General features: G+C 44.7%; 1 protein-coding gene across 5 annotated transcripts in view; it reads right to left on the bottom strand.

Moving 5' to 3' along the window:
• LOC127005358 (uncharacterized) overlaps positions 1–17,521 on the bottom strand; it is a 62,554-nt gene that overhangs the window by 12,185 nt on the left and 32,848 nt on the right. For 2 of the 5 annotated variants that reach the window (XM_050874140.1, XM_050874139.1), the window contains 12 exons: positions 16,609–16,837; positions 13,008–13,103; positions 11,410–11,517; positions 7,609–7,748; positions 7,056–7,217; positions 6,397–6,629; positions 5,758–5,859; positions 4,878–5,003; positions 3,463–3,747; positions 2,053–2,219; positions 886–997; positions 306–485 (listed from right to left, as the gene is read on the bottom strand). In XM_050874140.1, coding sequence (XP_050730097.1) covers positions 306–485; positions 886–997; positions 2,053–2,219; positions 3,463–3,747; positions 4,878–5,003; positions 5,758–5,859; positions 6,397–6,629; positions 7,056–7,217; positions 7,609–7,748; positions 11,410–11,517; positions 13,008–13,103; positions 16,609–16,837 — 1,940 coding nt within the window. The remainder of the gene's footprint in view (positions 1–305; positions 486–885; positions 998–2,052; positions 2,220–3,462; positions 3,748–4,877; positions 5,004–5,757; positions 5,860–6,396; positions 6,630–7,055; positions 7,218–7,608; positions 7,749–11,409; positions 11,518–13,007; positions 13,104–16,608; positions 16,838–17,521) is intronic. The other 3 variants (XM_050874141.1, XM_050874142.1, XM_050874143.1) reach the window with 3 other exon arrangements.

Raw genomic sequence — 17,521 nt, 5'->3', positions numbered from 1 at the left:
TGTATGGAAAAATCAGGTTTCTTGATGATGATAAGAGTTGGTAGCCATATTACAAGCTGTCCCTTCCTCAGCCATTCCTTTGAGATCAGTTCCACCTACTAATCCTCTTATTCCTCCTCCTCCTCCTCTTCCTCCTCTCCTATACATTTAGAGAAAGACATGAAGTATTTTGGAGATGTCTTGAAAGTCTGACGGGCATCTTACAAGCTGTCCCTTCCTCGGCCAATCCCTTGAGATCATTTCAAGCTACTTTTCTTCCTCTTCCTCCTCCTCCTCCTCCTCCTCCTCCTCCTCCTCCTCCTCACCTCCCGGCCGGTCATCTGGAGGTGGTAGGCGCCGCACAGCACCTCACTCGCCACGTCCTGATAGAAGTCGCCAATGATGATGCGGAACTTGTCTTTGCGAAGGGTCTGCAGCTTGGTGGTCACGTCCGAGGTCTTGCGCTCGTCGGAAAACTCCTTCTTGTCGAGCGTCATGTTGTGCTCCTGGGGGTGAAGGGAGAGAGGAAGGAGTGTGAGGTGTGTGTAGAATAACACTGAGGATAAATAACACACAAAATGACCTCACTTTGATGTATAGAGAGTCTCGTTAGTAAGGAGGCATATATGAATTTTCTGAGTCATGACCCATAGTAACTGTTTGGGGTTTGTATAGGGTGTCTTCAAACACATGATAGCCAGCACCTTTTGGTATAAATCAACAAAGAATGACCTCACTTTGTTGTACAGAAAGTCTCATTAGTAAGGAAGCAAATATGAATCTTCTGAGTCAAGACCCATAGTGTTTGTTTTGGTTTTGGTAGAAACATAAATACAAAAACTAATAAAGAATAAAAAATAAATAAAAAACACCTCGGCAAACATACCAACACACGGACACACTTACCTGCAGCATCTCCTCCAGCACGGTGAGGTATTCTGAGTAGCGGTGGCCCTCCTCCACCAGCGACGCAATCCTCCGCCACTCCATGCTCCGGAAGAGGTGCTTGTACACGTGACTGGAAGAGGGCGGGCAGGTATGAGGTCATGATTCCCTTGTGATACGTGTGTAGATGGGTATGGGAAAAATTCTGCCTATCTTACGACAGGCTCAAGGGGGTAATGGTACTGAGGTGAGAACTGAGGCCATGTGTAGCTACAGCCTATTCTCCCTTAACCCTTTCCATCCGTGACGCAGACATCAGCGTCACAGTATGGAAAGGGTCAAGAGGAAATGGAAGTGGATTAATCCTCTTCTAAACCTCTCAATCCTCCTCTAAATTCCTCTTAGTTCTCTTCCATTTCCTCTTAAGAGGTTTAGAAGAGGATTAAGAGGATATGGAAGAGGATTAAGAGGATATGGAAGAGGATTAAGAGGATATGGAAGAGGATTAAGAGGATATGGAAGAGGATTAAGAGGTTTAGAAGAGGATTAAGAGGATATGGAAGAGGATTAAGAGGATATGGAAGAGGATTAAGAGGTTTAGAAGAGGACTAACCCTTTCCATACGGTGACGCCGGAGTGAAGGGGTTAACTAACTAACAGGGACCACATGCCGGGGGGTGCATTGCTTCACTCGCTCATCGCCTCCACTCCTGACAGTCCCCCAAGCAAGTTCCCAAATGGCTACCCTGTCCATCCCAAGTCCCTCCTGGCAAGATCAGTCATACTTGCCCGAGCCATGAGTTAGGTTAGCATCTCCTTGGTCTCCTCTACTTACTAATAAAATAATAAAATCTCTCTCTCTGATGCCCAAACCCTCACAGAAAGTCCTTTAAAGGGTATAGCCATGGCAGACGAGCTTCAAATTTTCACCGTAAAAGAATGAAGAAAGGGAGACCGGAGGGAGAGAAAGATGGAAGGAAGGAAGGAAGGAAGGAAGGAGGGAAGATACAGCAAGTTAACAAAGGAAAGGGACAGCAAAAGAATGAAGAAAGGGAGAAAGAAGGGAGAGAAAGATGGAGGGAAGGATACAACAGAAAAATACAGAATGAGAAACTAAAAAACAAAGGAAGGGAGGACCTCACCCAACACCACCACCCGAAACTCACCCAACAACACCCAGAAACTCACCCAAATATCTTGTTCTCCGGTATGGTGCGGAAGAAGTAGGGGTAATCGTCCTGGCCGGAGAAGATCGCCCCCTCGGCCCCGTAGGAGATGATGGGGATGTTGAAGTACTTGGAAACGCCGGCGATGGGCTCAATGGTGTCCGAGCAGGCCGGCCCCACAAACCCGATCTATGGGAAGGGGGAAGAAAGGGCTTATTGGAGGGGTTAAGAGTGTATGTAATGGTCGAGAACTCTAATCAGTGTTATGTGTACTTTGGATATTGGTGTGGAAATCGTAGGAGAAGGAAGGGAGGAAGGAAGGAAGGAGGATAGAGCAAGTTAACAGAGGAAGGGACAGGAAAGGAATGAAGGACGAAAGGAAACCAAAGAAAGGAAGAAAGGAAGGAAGGAGGGAAGGAAGGAGGGAAGGAAGGAAGAAAGAAAGGGATAGCAATAGAATGAAGGAAGGAAAAAAGAAAGGAATTAAAGAAGAAGGAAAGGAAGAATGGAGGAGGGAAAGAGAGAAAGGCAGAAAGAAGGAAGGATACGGCAGAGAAAGCAAGAGCAAAGAAGGCAGAGAAAGAATGAAGGAAAGGACAGCAAAGGAAGGGAAAAAGGAAGGAAATCAAAGCAAGCAAAGAGGGGAAAGATAAGAGAGTAAAGGAAAGGAAGAAAGGAAGGAAAGAAGGAAGACTACAGGAAGGAAGAAGCACACACACACACACACACAACACTCTAACACATATCAACACCTCACGCAGCATAACAAATCAACACAGCACACCCCAACACACCCTCACCACATTAGACACGGTAAAACATGACAAAAAACATCATAAAACATCGTGTCGAACAGAGAATCACTTAACAAAACCGTAAATGAATGTCTGAAGGGGCCAGCACAACCTAACACATGTCACTGGAAAGCAAAGTGTGGGAATAAGCAGAACAGAGGACGAAGAGGAGGAGGAGGAGGAGGAGGAGGAGGAGGAGGAGGACCTAGAAAGCTATACAGAGCGATACAGGTTGAACGAGGAAGAAAAAGAGGAGGAAAAAGAGGAGGAGGAGGAGGAGGAGGAGGACCTAGAAAGCTATACAGAGCGATACAAGTTAAACGAAGAAGAAAAAGAGGAGGAAAAAGAGGAGGAGGAGGAGGACCTAGAAAGCTATACAGTGATACAAGTTAAACAAGGAAGAAAAAGATGAGGAAAAAGAGGAGGAGGAGGAGGAGGAGGAGGAGGACCTAGAAAGCAATACAGAGCGATACAAGTTAAACAAGGAAGAAAAAGAGGAGGAAAAAGAGGAGGAGGAGGAGGACCTAGAAAGCTATACAGGTTAAACGAGGAAGAAAAAGAAGATGAGGAAGAAGAGGAGGAAGAAAATAAACCATAAAGAGTCTGAGAACAGCCCCAACACACCCTCACACACTCACCATGTTGTTATAAAATCCCTGGGAAGACGAGCGCTGTAGAATCTCAATGAACTTCCGCATGACGATCGCCGAGTTACAAGCGCCGTTGAGCACAATCGTCCGTATGTGGTAGTCCTTCAAGATGCTGTTGTTGGCATTGATGGCATCCACGGCCATGAAGTACGCCGGAACATTGCCCGGCGCCACGAATTTGAAGCGCTCCGTCTCGGTGGAGTTCATGGGGAAGAGACCAACCAGGCGGAGTTCGTGGAGGATGTGACCCGAGTGCCAGTGCCGCCAGTGGTCCTAGGGAGGGAACGGAAGGGATGTTAGGTCAGGAAGGGAGTGCAAAGGGAGATCTTGTTATATTTGGTACAGTGAGTTTACAGTTATATATCTGATTTTCACTTAGGATGTTGGTGTGGAAATTGTGGGAGAAGGGAGGAAGGAAGGAAGGAAGGAAGGAGGATAGAGTGAGTTAATAAAGGAAGGGATAGGAAGGAAGGAAGGAAGGAAGGAGGGAAGGAAGGAGGGAAGATGGAGCAAGTTAGCAAAGGAAGGGCAATTTATACGAGAAAAAGGGCAGAGGAGAGAGGAAGGAAAGAAAGAGGCAGGGAAGGAAAGGAAAGGAAAGGAAAGGAGAGGAAAGGAAAGGAAAGGAAGGGAGAGGAAAGAGGCAGGGAAGGAAAGGAAAGGAAAGGAAAGGGAAAGGAAGGGAAGGAAAGGAAAGGAAGGGAAGGGAAAGGAAAGGAAAGGGAAGGAAAGGAAAGGAAGGGAAAGGAAAGAGGCAGGGAAGGAAAGGAAAGGAAAGGAAAGGGAAAGGAAAGGAAGGGAAAGGGAAGGAAAGGGAAGGAAAGGGAAAGGAAAGAGGCAGGGAAGGAAAGGAAAGGAAAGGAAAGGAAAGGAAAGGAAAGGAAAGGCAGGGAAAGGAAAGAGGCAGGGAAGGAAAGGAAAGGAAAGGAAAGGAGAGGAAAGGAAAGGGAAGGAAAGGAAAGGAAGGGAAAGGAAAGAGGCAGGGAAGGAAAGGAAAGGAAAGGAAAGGGAAGGGAAAGGAAAGGAAAGGGAAGGAAAGGGAAGGAAAGGGAAGGAAGGGAAAGGAAAGAGGCAGGGAAGGAAAGGAAAGGAAAGGAAAGGAAAGGAAAGGAAAGGAAAGGCAGGGAAAGGAAAGGAAGGGAAAGGAAAGGAAAGGGAAGGAAAGGAAAGGAAGGGAAAGGAAAGGCAGGGAAAGGAAAGGAAAGGAAAGGAAAGGAAAGGAAGGGAAAGGGAAGGAAAGGGAAGGAAAGGGAAGGAAGGGAAAGGAAAGAGGCAGGGAGGGAAAGGAAAGGAAAGGGAAGGAAAGGATGGGAAGGAAGAAGAGGAAGAGAACTGGAAAAAAAAAAAAAGGGGGGGTGGGGGTGGGGGGGCTGATATGCTTAATACTACATGATAAAGCTCACCTTGTTCCTCTTCATCCATGTGCAGGCCACCTTGTCGAGGGTGTTGGGTCCGTGGTCCTCCATGGTGTTGTAGATGTTGAGGATCTCAGAGAACTGGATGTTGTTGATCTGTACCATGTGTAAGGCCTGGCAGGGAGAGGGAGGGGGAGAGTCTGGTTAGCAGGTGTGGTTTTATTCTTTCTTTTCTTTTCCTTTCTATTACTGCTACAATATATCTTTTTCTTCCCTGTTTCTTTCCCTTTCCTTTCTTCCTTTCCTCTCTATTATTGGTCTATTGCTTTCTTTCCTTTCCTTTTCTGACTCTCCCCTTCCTTCTCTGTCCCCTTCTCCTTTCTTTCCTTTTTACCTCTCCTTCTCTGCTTCCTTCCTTTCCCTTTCCAATTTCTCCTTTCTGCCTCCTTCCTCTCCCTTTCCCTTCCCTTCCCATTGTTTCTACACTATCTCCTTCCTTTCCTTTCCTTCTCTTCCCTTTCCTTCCTTTCCCTTCCATTCAAACTATTCCTCCACTGCCTCCTCCCTTTCCTTTCCTTCCCTATCCCTTGTTTATCTCTCTTTTCCTTCCCTTCTCTACTTATCTCCCTCCTTCCTCCTCCTCCTCCTCCTCCTCTACCTCTTCCATTCCTTCTCCCCTCTCTTTCTCTTCCTCTAAAGCTATTTCGTCACCCCCTTCTCCCTTCCTTTCCTTCTCTGCCTCTTGCCCCATTCTTTCCCTTCCCTTCTCTTTCCTTTCCTCTTCTACCTCTTCTTCTTTTCTCTGTCCTCAACTTTTTCTTACTCTGAAGCTGTTCGTCTCTCCCTTCCTTTCCTTCTCTGCCCCTTTCCCTTCCCTTCTCCTTCCTCTCCTCTCCCACCTCCCTTCATCACCCTGTTGGCAGCTCACCTCATAAGCGAACTTGGCGTATCTCACCAGCTTCTTCCAGACAAACTTATGGAAGGGATGCATCTCATACTTGCACTGGAAGGCCGCGGCGGCGTCTGCAAACTGTGGAGGGATGAGAAGGGGGGTATAAGAGGGAAGGACAGGGAAGGGAAAAATGCTTCTATTTGGGAAGCTAAACTTTTTGTACTTCAATGTGTCACTCTGTAAATCATATCCTACTGACCTTTCATAGATTTACATAGATGGATTTAAGTGGCAGAAGGGGAGAATGGGATGGAAAAGATGGGGAAGAGAGGGAAAGGAAAGGAAAGGAAGGAGGAGAAAAAGACATGGGAAGGAAGGAGAGGAGGGAGAAAGGGGCAGGAAAGGAAAGGATGGTAATGGGAAGGAGAAGAGGGAGAAAGGAAATGAAGGAGAAAAGGGAAGAGAAGGAACAGAGACAGAGAAAAAAAAAAAGATGGGAAGGAGGAGAGGGAGAAAGGAAGGAGAAAATGGGACAAAAAGGAATGGGAAGGAAAGGAGGCAGGGAGAAAGACAAGGGACAGAGATGAGGGAGAAAGGGGAAAGAAAGGAATAGGAGAGGAAGCATGCAAAAGCCCCCCACCCCCACCCCTACCCCCACCCCCTCCCGGCACCCACCTGTGAGCTATCGATGCAGGGCTGGAATGAAACGGAGGTGAAGTTGAAGGGTTGTAGCAGCACCGACGGCCACCAGTGGAACACCAGGACGCTGCGCAGGATGCCCTGGTATTTGGGGAACATCATGTTGGCGCGCAGGAAGTTGTGGTCCAGGTGCGGCCCGATGTACGCCACACGCACGAACGCCTTCATGGTCAGGATCTGCTGGTGGAGGAACGTGGCGATCTCCAGCTCTGGGGGGGAGAGAGAGAGAGAGAGGTTGATGTAATGTGAAATGACTTAACCCATCCGCTGCGACTGGCACAAATTTGTCCTTCACTGATAGCCTGGTAACATATACTCCCAGGTCTTTCTCTGCCTCTTTGGTGGATAGTGGAGTGTTTCCCATGTGGTATTGGTATGCTGGGTATCCCTTCACTGGTAGCCTGGTAACATATACTCCTAGGTCTTTCTCTGCCTCTGTGGTGGAAAGTGGAGTGTTTCCCATGTGGTATTGGTATGCTGGATATCCCCTCCCAAGATGCAGGACTTTACATTTTTCTTCATTGAATTGTAGCAGCCACTTTTTGCTCCACTCCTGTAGCCTGGTGAGGTCTTACTGTACGAAATCCACTGTCAAGGGGTTAAAAGAAAACACATAGAGGATGGCTGTCACTCACCCGCCCTGGAGGTGAAGAGAACAGCACACACGGCACTGCTTGACTGGCACCACGGGGGGGAGAAGATGCCGCCCTGACACTGCAGCTCCGGTTTAAGGTCACTGGGGCAGTAGAACTCATCAGTCCCTGGGTCACGAACCTTGTTGCTAAGGGTCTGGAGCTCTGCAGGGAGGGACGGGAAGGTGAGGGGGAGCGAACACTGAGCAAGAGTCATACATCACGGCAGCCACTATAAATAAAATTCGCCTGTGCCACTAACAGACTGGGGTCGTCCAAGAGAGTCTACCAGAGCCATAGACAGGGCCTAAAACTAAGGAAAAATAAATGAAAATAAATGATCTGGCTCTCTAGGAAGGTGAAGGTGTCTCTTATTATTAATAGGTTTGATGTTGGTTTACTGTATTAACTCAGAGGCAAAAATAAACCTGAGGGATGGGAAGGCAATGGTGAGGGACGTCAGGGCCATCTGTCTCTGCTTATTAGGCTTGATATTGACTTCCTGCGGTAACTCTATTCATTCAAAGGCAAAAATAGGTGCTGTCGGTGTCCTTGCCTTGTGGCGTCCTGTGGAATATCTTGAGGGTGAGTGAGTCCTTGGTGATGAAGGAGCGCCAGTGTTCCAGGATGAAGTCGTTGTAGTCCAGCAGCTTGGCAGGCAGGAACCACCCAAACCGACCCCCCGTGCCAAGGTAGCTGAGGGCGGAGACACAGGGTAAGGGGTGAGGGAGTGGGAGTACTGGTTACCTCTTGCATTAGAAAGTGGGGCGGGATAAGGATGAGTCTTGTGCAGTAAGGTATGAGTGAGAAGAGAGAAGGGAAGAGGAGAGGAGAGAGAAAGAGATGAGGGAGTGGGAGTACTGGTTACCTCTTGCATTAGAAAGTGGGATGGGGGAAGGACGAGTCTTGTGCAGTAAGGTATGAGTGAGAAGAGAGAAGGGACGAGGAGAGGAGAGAGATTTACATAGATTTACATAGATTTACATAGAAAATCAGACCACACAGACCCCATGGTCCAGACTTGGTGGTCTGTCCTTAAACCTAAGTGATTTTACATTAATCAGAAGACTCCAAAACGTTGCATTTCTGCTCTAGTTGATATTAAGTTGAAGGAAGTGACGGTCGAGCTTATTTTTGAAGGAGTCAATCGTGTTACACTGGACCACTGATGGTGGAAGCTTATTCCATTCTCGCACTACAACGTTGGTGAAGAAAAATTTGGTGCAATCTGAATTTACTTGTCTACATCTGAGTTTTACGCCATTGTTCCTCGTGCGCAGACTGTCATCGATCATTAACAATGTTGATCTGTCTACATTCGTGAAACCATTAAGTATTTTAAAACATTCGATCAATTTTCCTCGGAGGACGCTTCTCAAGAGAACATGTTAAGGATAGAAAGCCTTTCTTCGTAGGATTTGTTGCGCAAGGAAGGGATCATTTTCGTTCTTGACGCTGAACACCTTCTAATTTAGCAATATCCTTTGGTGGGGGACCAAACTGTACCGCATATTCCAAGTGGGGTCTGACTAAACTGTTGTAGAGCGGGAGTATTACATCTTTATTCTTGAATACAAAGTTTCTTTTAATGAAGCCCAACATTCTGTTCGCTTTATTTGCTGCATCGATGCATTGCTGTGAGAATTTGAGGTTTGACGCGATTTTGACCCCCAAGTCTTTGACGCATTGAACGCTTTTGAGTTTAACGCCGCGCATTTCGTATTCGAACTTCTTATTCCTCGTTCCAACTTGAAGGACCTGGCACTTGTCTACGTTAAAGGGCATCTCCCATCTATCCGACCAAGCTGAAATTTTGTGCAAATCCTCTTGGAGGCTCTGCCTGTCTTCGTCAGTGAGAACCGAGTTACCAATCTTTGTGTCGTCTGCAAATTTACTAATGCGGTTATTGAAAGAGATAAGGGAGTGGGAGTACTGGTTACCTCTTGCATTAGAAAGTGGGATGGGGGAAGGATGAGCCTTGTGCAGTAAGGTATGAGTGAGAAGAGAGAAGGGACGAGGAGAGGAGAGAGAAAGAGATGAGGGAGTGGGAGTACCAGTTACCTCTTGCATTAGAAAGTGGGATGGGGGAAGGATGAGTCTTGTGCAGTAAGGTATGAGTGAGAAGAGAGAAGGGAAGAGGAGAGGAGAGAGAAAGAGATGAGGGAGTGGGAGTACTGGTTACCTCTTGCATTATAAAGTGGGATGGGATAAGGATGAGAGAGCAAAGAGAGAATGAAAATCTGCGAGAAAATGAGAACAAGAGAAATAATGAGAGAATGAGAGAATGAAAGAGAGAGCAAGAGATAGAGATAGAGAGAGCGCATAAAGGATGTCAGCGGTAGGGTGTCAATGAGAAAATTACTGATGCTAATAGCTGTGGGAGAGGGAGAGAGAGAGAGGCAACCAGGCAGAGGAGGAGGAGGAGGGGAAGTGAGAGGTATGAAGGGAAGGAGAGGGAGTCAATCAGGGAGAGGAGGAGGAGGAGGAGGGGGAAAGGGAGTGAGGGAGAGAGGGAAAGGGAGAGGTGGGAGAGTGTGGTGAGTAGGATGCTGAGTAGAGAGAGGAGAGAGAGGACAAAGAGCTATGTAATTCACCACGGCCAGATCATGTGTTGGACTTGTAATCGCTCCCTCCCGACACGAGCAAGAGGGGAGTGTGTGTGTATGTGTTAATTTTTTTTTTTTACAACAAAGGAGGCAACTCAAGGACACAAAAAAGGAAACAATAACAAAAAAAAGCCCGCTACTCGCTGCTCCTAAAAAAGAATCAAGAGGTGGCCGAAAGAGAGGTCAATTTTGGAAGGGTGTGAAAGAGATCGGGAGAGAAAGTTGGAAAGAAGGATAAGGGAGCAAGAGAGAAGAAGAAAAGGAGCATAGAAAGAGAGATAGGGAGGAGAGAAATGACATAGGTGAAGAGAAAGAGCACAGGAAATAGACAGAGATGGGAAAGATTAAAGAAGAGGAGGAGAAAGAGACCAGAGAGAGCTGAATAAAGAGAGAGATAGGGAGGAGAGAAATGACATAGGTGAAGAGAAAGAGCACAGGAAATACATAGAGATGGGAAAGATTAAAGAAGAGGAGGAGAAAAAGAGCAGAGACGAGAGAGCTGGAAAAAGAGGAAAGATAAAGAGGATGATTATGCAAAAGAGGAAGAAAAGTATATAGAAAAAGATAGAGAGGAGAGAAAAGAAAGATACTAAAAAATGAGAAAAGTAGCTTAGGAAATACAGAGATGAGAAAGATTAAAGAAGAGGAGGAGAAAAAGAGCAGAGACGAGAGAGCTGGAAAAAGAGGAAAGGTAAAGAGGATAGTTATGCAAAAGAGGAAGAAAAGTATATAGAAAAAGATAGAGAGGAGAGAAAAGAAAGATACTAAAAAATGAGAAAAGTAGCTTAGGAAATACAGAGATGAGAAAGATTAAAGAAGAGGAGAAAAAGAGCAGAGACGAGAGAGCTGGAAAAAGAGGAAAGGTAAAGAGGATAGTTATGCAAAAGAGGAAGAAAAGTATATAGAAAAAAAAAGAAAGGAGAAAAAGAAGAAAAGAAGGGATAATATGGCAATCAATGAATGACAGTGGGGCATAAGAGGAGAAGAAAACCACCTTAGAGACATATACAGAGAAAAGAGGAAACTAAAAAGAAGTTAAGGAAAGTAGAAGGCAAAAAGAAATGTATATAAAAAGTCGCAAGAAAGGTTATGTTAAGTTTATCAATATATCTCCTAGTTTCCGTTACCTGCTGGTGTCAAATTCTGGGAGTTTGTGGAGGGAAAGAGAGAAAGTGGGAGGAAGATTGAGCGTGGAGGAAGAGGAAAAAAGGGATGCTGTATATGGGTGACTGAGGAAGGCTGTGAGGGATCCGGGGAGAGAGAAATAGAGAGAGAAGGGAATGGTGAAAAGATGAGAGAGAAAGTGGGAGGAAGATTGAGCGTGGAGGAAGAGGAAAAAAGGGATGCTGTATATGGGTGACTGAGGAAGGCTGTGAGGGATCCGGGGAGAGAGAAATAGAGAGAAGGGAATGGTGAAAAGATGAGAGAGAAAGTGGGAGGAAGATTGAGCATGGAGGAAGAGGAAAAAAGGGATGCTGTATATGGGTGACTGAGGAAGGCTGTGAGGGATCCGGGGAGAGGGAAATAGAGAGAAGGGAATGGTGAAAAGATGAGAGAGAAAGTGGGAGGAAGATTGAGCATGGAGGAAGAGGAAAAAAGGGATGCTGTAAATGGCTGTGAGAGAGGGAGAGAGAAATAGAGAGAAGGGAATGATGGCAAAAAGTATAGAAAAAGGTCAAAGAGGAGTACATGAGAAGATTGAAAAGCAAGGTCATGTTAGGTCAATCAATATTTCTCCTAGTTTCCGTTACCTGCTGGTGTCAAATTCTGTGGTGAGAGGCTCCAGGTTGTATCCAGGGGGCACCCACACCTTCAGGTTGACCATGGCTTGTGGGATCTGAACCTCTATGCTTGTCTTGCTGGATAAGGGATTAGGGAGATGGGTACAGGGTTAGGTTTGGTTCTCTCTCTCTCTCTCTCTCTCTCTCTCTCTTTTCTCTTTTTTTTTTCATTCATTTTATTTTTTTCTCTCTCATTCTCTCTTCATCTCTCTCTCTCTCTTTTTTTCACTATTTTTCTCTCTCTCTCTCTCTCTCTCTCTCCTCTTTTTTTTCTCTTCATTAATTTTTGTTTCCTTTTGTTTCATTTCATTCCATTTATTTTTTTCATCTCTCTCTCTCTCTCTCTCTCTCTCTCTCTCTTACATACTAACCTTATTTTAATGTTTTTTTGGTGCTTATATTAAAGATTTTAATTCATTTAAGTTCCTGAATTTATAGTGTTCAGTCACTTACACTAAAGCCTAAGAGTTATAAGCATGATAGTATTAAATCTTATGAGTAGTTTTAGGTTATCTAGGCCAGTGAAATCCTAGCGTTAAGTAAATAAACTCAGCATGGTAATGGTAGTACATCTGAGCTCTTTAGAATCACAAGGCTGCAGCTGACAATTCTTTTTTGAGACTAGGAAATCTATTAACCCAGTAGCAGCGACGGGCCAAATTTGTGGCTTTACCGTGTACCAGCGACGGGCCAAATTTGTGGCTTTACCGTGTAGCAGCGACGGGCCAAATTTGTGCCATGATATAAAAAACCCAAAATAGATGATGCATAAACTGATCACAAATGTTTTCATATATATATATTTTGAAATGGTTTGTGCGAGTGATGATTTTTTCTCATTTTTCTCGCTTAGAGGGACCATTAAGAAACATGATCCCCGCTGCTACCAGGTTAAGCCCCAAAACACCTGAGATGCCAAGACAGAAAATCAGAGTGGCTACAGAGAGGACAAAGGCACGCATAATTATAAGAAGCACTACGTCTACTACTAATGAGGGTCTACTGTTATGGCATCTACTGTACAGATATAAAGTGGGTGTTAACATTAGCAAAACCCAACTTTTAAGCAATTGTATAATAAGCACTTAGTCTACAGGTGATGATGATGATGATGATGATGATGATGATGTACTGGAAGGCAATGAAATAGAATAAGGGTGTTTTAAGTTCACGCTAACATGCATTCCAATTCCCCAAAAGATCTTCGACTATCAATGCCAGCTCTTTTTGAGATGCTGGAATGTATACTTTGATCTCTCTCTCAAAGGAAAATAGAGAATAAAATAAATAATAATAATGTTAACAAAAAATAAATATTGAAACTAAACATTGAAAAGAAAAATCAACCAATAAATAAATAAATAAATAAATAAATAAACAAATAAACAAAAATAAACAGTAGAAAAATAGAAATAACATTGACAAGAAAAACATACATGATGAAAAAAAGCAGAAAAACACGAAAATAAACAAATTAACAAACAAAATCAATATAGAAAAAGTAAACAAATAAACAGAAAACAAATAAAATCAATCAAAAACATCAACAAAAACCAAATCAAACTTACTTGGCCACGAGGACCAAATTTCCGTCCACGAATATGAACTTGAAGATGAGCGGGGAGAGCCAGTCGGGGTTGCGCGTGGGGCGAGGGCGTGGCCGGCTGGGGGGGAGGGACCAGTGGGTGGGCATGGGTGGGCAAGGGGGGGGGTAGGGAGGAGTGAATGGGTAAGAGTGGGCAGGGATGGGTAGGAGGGACAGGGACATGTTGGTGAAGTGGGCAGGCAAGGAAATGGGCAATGGGTGGGCAGGGGGAAGGAAGGGTGAAAAGGGGTGGGCAGGGAGAGGGGGGAGGGGACAGGAAGGGAAGGGGGGCTGGGTTCTCATCCTTGCAAAATGCTCTTCAAATGCTCCTTCCGTAAAAAATGCTCTTCTCTTCCTCGTGCATCGGAAGAAAAAGACGTGTGTGTGTGTGTGTGTGTGTGTGGGATGGAGGTTAGTATGGGCGTGCATGTGTATGTGTGTCTACCTACTTCTATGTACACAGTTGTATTTTCCAAGGTTTGTTGTGCTTTTTCTGTCCCCTTCCTCCACATCCATATTTATCTATCCATCCACTTGATCCATCAGTTCGTGAAGGTTCTTTGTGTGAACCACCTCCAGTTGCACTCTCGTCCCCTCACCATGTATTTTATTCTTTTAGGTGCTGCCTACAGTGCCGGAAGGCTGTCTTGAGGGGCATTTTGGATGGCCCCAGCCTGTTAGTGGTGCAGGCTAATTTTATTTACAGTGGCTGCTGTGAAGCATGACTCTTGCCTGGCCCATGCTTCCTCCCAGTGCTCCTCTTGCTAAAGTCGCTAAAGTTAGGGTTGACTGAAGGTCTGGGCAGCATAATCTTACGCCACTCAAGGATGGTTTGAAAAATCAGCATGTTTTGGTGGGACTCGAACCTAGTCCGCGCTAGGTCCTTGGGCTCACCACGCCTGCACGCTGACCACTCGGCCACCGCCTTGAGGTGACCATACAAGGGTGACCTCCTATGCCTCCTTCCCCTGGTACTGTGCAAGAGTCCATGACCCCTAGTGCCCGTAAGAGCACAAGCATACGGGACCCTTCTCATCTGGGGGGTAGAACTCTGTTTGCTTGAAAAATGATTTGCCTGTAAATTCAAGCAAGTTGATGTTTGTATATGTAACTCTTTTCATTCAAATGTATCAAGGAAAGAAATGCACGATACTCTTTTCATTCAGTCGTTCGTTCATGCACCGCGACGATCATTTTTTTTTTTTTTCATCTCGCTGTCCATGCAAAAAATTGACCGATTCAGGACTCAGGAACGGACGATGACTCACCAAAGCTTCTGCTTCCATCGCTTATACATGATTCCAATTGACGCGTCCATTTCAGGGGGATCAGACCTCATGCAACTTGATCACAGACAGTTGAAGGGCAGACCACAGTTAAAGCCAGACCTCAGACAGACTAAAGAAGAAGAAGAAGAAGAAAAAGAAGAAGAAGAAGAAGAAGAAGGAGAAAAAAATAAAAGACAAAAATAGAAGAGTTGGTCGCTAAACTGCTCTTCACACACAAACGCACACACACACACACACACACACACACACACACACACACACACACCTGCACATGTCATTCGTTAATGAGGATAAATCAGACAGGAAGAGAGAGAGAGAGAGAGAGAGAGAGAGAGAGAGAGAGAGAGAGAGAGAGAGAGAGAGAGAGAGAGAGAGAGAGAGAGAGAGAGAGAGAGAGAGAGAGATGAAATGAGTATCCATATGAAAGAATGAATGAATGAGAATGAGGCAATAAGAACTGAGTGAGTGAATGATGAGTGAGTGAGTGGGTGAGTAAATGAGTAAGAGAATGAGTAAAAATATGAGTACATGAACTAATTGAGTGACTGAGAGAATGAATGAGGGAAAGAATAACTACATAAATAAGAACTGAGTGAGTGAGTGAATGGGTGAGTAAAAATGAGTAAGAGAATGAGTAAATATGAATGAAAAAACTAAATTAAGCAGAATATGAATAAGAACCATGCAGTAGAGAATGAGGAATAAGAACTGGGTGAGTGAGTGAGTGAATGGGTGAGTAAAAATGAGTAAGAGAATGAGTAAATATGAATGAAAAAACTAAATTAAGCAGAATATGAATAAGAACCATGCAGTAGAGAATGAGGAAATAAGAACTGGGTGAGTGAGTGAATGGGTGAGTAAATATGAGTAAAGATGAGTACAAACGTTGAGTAAAACAAGAAAATATGAATAACAACCATGCAGTAGAGAATAAGGAAATAAAAACTGAGTGAATGAGTGAGTGAGTGAGTGAATGAGTGGCTGGATGAGTAAACTACTGAACTATGAGTACAAAAACTGAGTAAAAGCAGAATATGAATAACAACCATGCAGTAGAGAATGAGGAAATAAAAAAAAATGAGTGAGTGAGTGAGTGAGTGACAGGATGAGTAAATGAGTAACCATGAGTACAAAAATTGAGTTAAAGCAGAATATGAATAACAACCATGCAGTAGAGAATGAGGAAATAACAAAAATGAGTGAGTGAGTGACAGGGTGAGTAAATGAGTAACCATGAGTACCAAAAATGAGTAAAAGCCATGCAGGTATTCCATTCTTGACAGCAAAATGCATCCCACAAGAGGCAAAAACATATTATATATATTTGGTGCCACACACACACACACACACACACACACACACACACACACACACACACACACACATACCAAGACAAGCATAGAACTGGAACTAAGAATTGATTAAGCAAAAAATTAGTTTACACACACACACACACACACACACACACACACACTGAATTAACTATGAAAATTAGGCATAGAATTAAAACTAAGAATGCATTAGGCAAAACACACACACACACACACACACACACACACACACACACACACACACACACACACACACACACACACACACACACACACACATTAAGCTCAAATAAAACTTAAATTAACTAGAAAAATAAAGCTTAGAAATTAGTAAAGAAATAATCTATAGTGTTTATGTTGTTATTTAAGGGATCATTAGTAAGGTTAATGATTCCAGAGTTTGATGAATGCAAATAAAAATAAATTAGGTTATATTTAGTAATTTTAAAAGGTTATTATTATTATTATTATTATTATCATTAGCAATAGTAGGTGTGTGTGTGTGTGTGTGTGTGTGTGTGTGTGTGTGTGTGTGTCCTCAGTACAGAAAGAAGCCAAGCCATCTCTCTCTCTCTCTCTCTCTCTCTCTCTAACCTTTTCCTGCTCATCCTGACCTCTCTGATGCTGACTGACCTTCATTATTTGACCTTTCCTCCTGAACTCAGCACTATGACCTTATGTTGTAATCTCTCTCTCTCTCTCTCTCTCTCTCTCTCTCTCTCTCTCTCTCTCTCGTGTATATTTTCTTTATATTAATTTTACTCCTCCTCCTCCTCCTACTACTACTACAACCACTACCACTACTACAGCCACTACCACTACTACTAACCCAAGCCATAACACTACAACCACTAACCACTAACACACTACCACATAAGCGCCCAACCATCCCAACACAAGACCACGACACGTACAGGACAAGATAGCACCAACACATACCCCATACACACAGGTACATACAGACCTCCCATACCTAACATTCCATTCCTCCTTCTTCGGCATCATGTTCTCCACCACGGCGCCGGGGTCGAAGCTCTCCGGGACCGTGATGATGGTGAGGTTAACGTATCCCAGCCACTCCTTGAGGAAGATGGCCACGATGCGCGTCATAAGTTGGTGCGGAACGTGGTGGGATGTCATCATGGTCAGGGGCTGCTCCTTCTCGTTGACGTAGATGTGCTGGGCCTTGATGTCTGTGGGGGGTGAGAGGGGGAAGCTGTGAGGAAACGGAGGCTGTGCGAGAGAAAGAAAGGGGATGCTGTGAATGGGGAAACGGGAGCTGTGTGATAGTGAGAGAGGGAAGAAGAGGAAGGCTGTGAGAGAGAAAGGGGATGCTGTGAGTGGGGAAATGAGGAAGGTTGGGAGAGGGGAAACGGGAACTGTGTGGTAAAGGGAGAGAGTAGAGAGAAAGATAGACTGGGAAAAGGAGATAGAGAGGGAAGTTGTAAGAGAGAAGGGGGATGCTGTGAATGGGGAAATGAGGAAGGTTGGGAGAGGGGAAACGGGAACTGTGTGGTAAAGGGAGAGAGTAGAGAGAAAGATAGACTGGGAAAAGGAGATAGAGAGGGAGGTTGTAAGAGAGAAGGGGGATGCTGTGAATGGGGAAATGAGGAAGGTTGGGAGAGGGGAAGCGGGAACTGTGTGATAAAGATTAAGAGAGGGAACAGAAAGTGAGAGAGGGAAGCTGTGAGTATGAGAGGGAAGAAGAGGAAGGTTGTGAGAGAGAACGGGGATGCTGTGAATGGGGAAATGAGGAAGGTTGGGAGAGGGGAAACGGGAACTGTGTGATAAAGAGAGGGAGTAGAGAGGAAGATCCACTGGGAAAAGAAGATAGATAGAGAGGTTGTAAGGAAGCTATCTGTGGGCGTTATCATTTC

The sequence above is a fragment of the Eriocheir sinensis genome, chromosome 30 (genome assembly GCF_024679095.1).
Source record: "Eriocheir sinensis breed Jianghai 21 chromosome 30, ASM2467909v1, whole genome shotgun sequence".
Lineage (NCBI taxonomy): Eukaryota > Metazoa > Arthropoda > Malacostraca > Decapoda > Varunidae > Eriocheir > Eriocheir sinensis.
The sequence above is the reverse complement of the archived record's forward strand: the minus strand, read 5'-3'. Positions and strand labels throughout refer to the sequence as shown.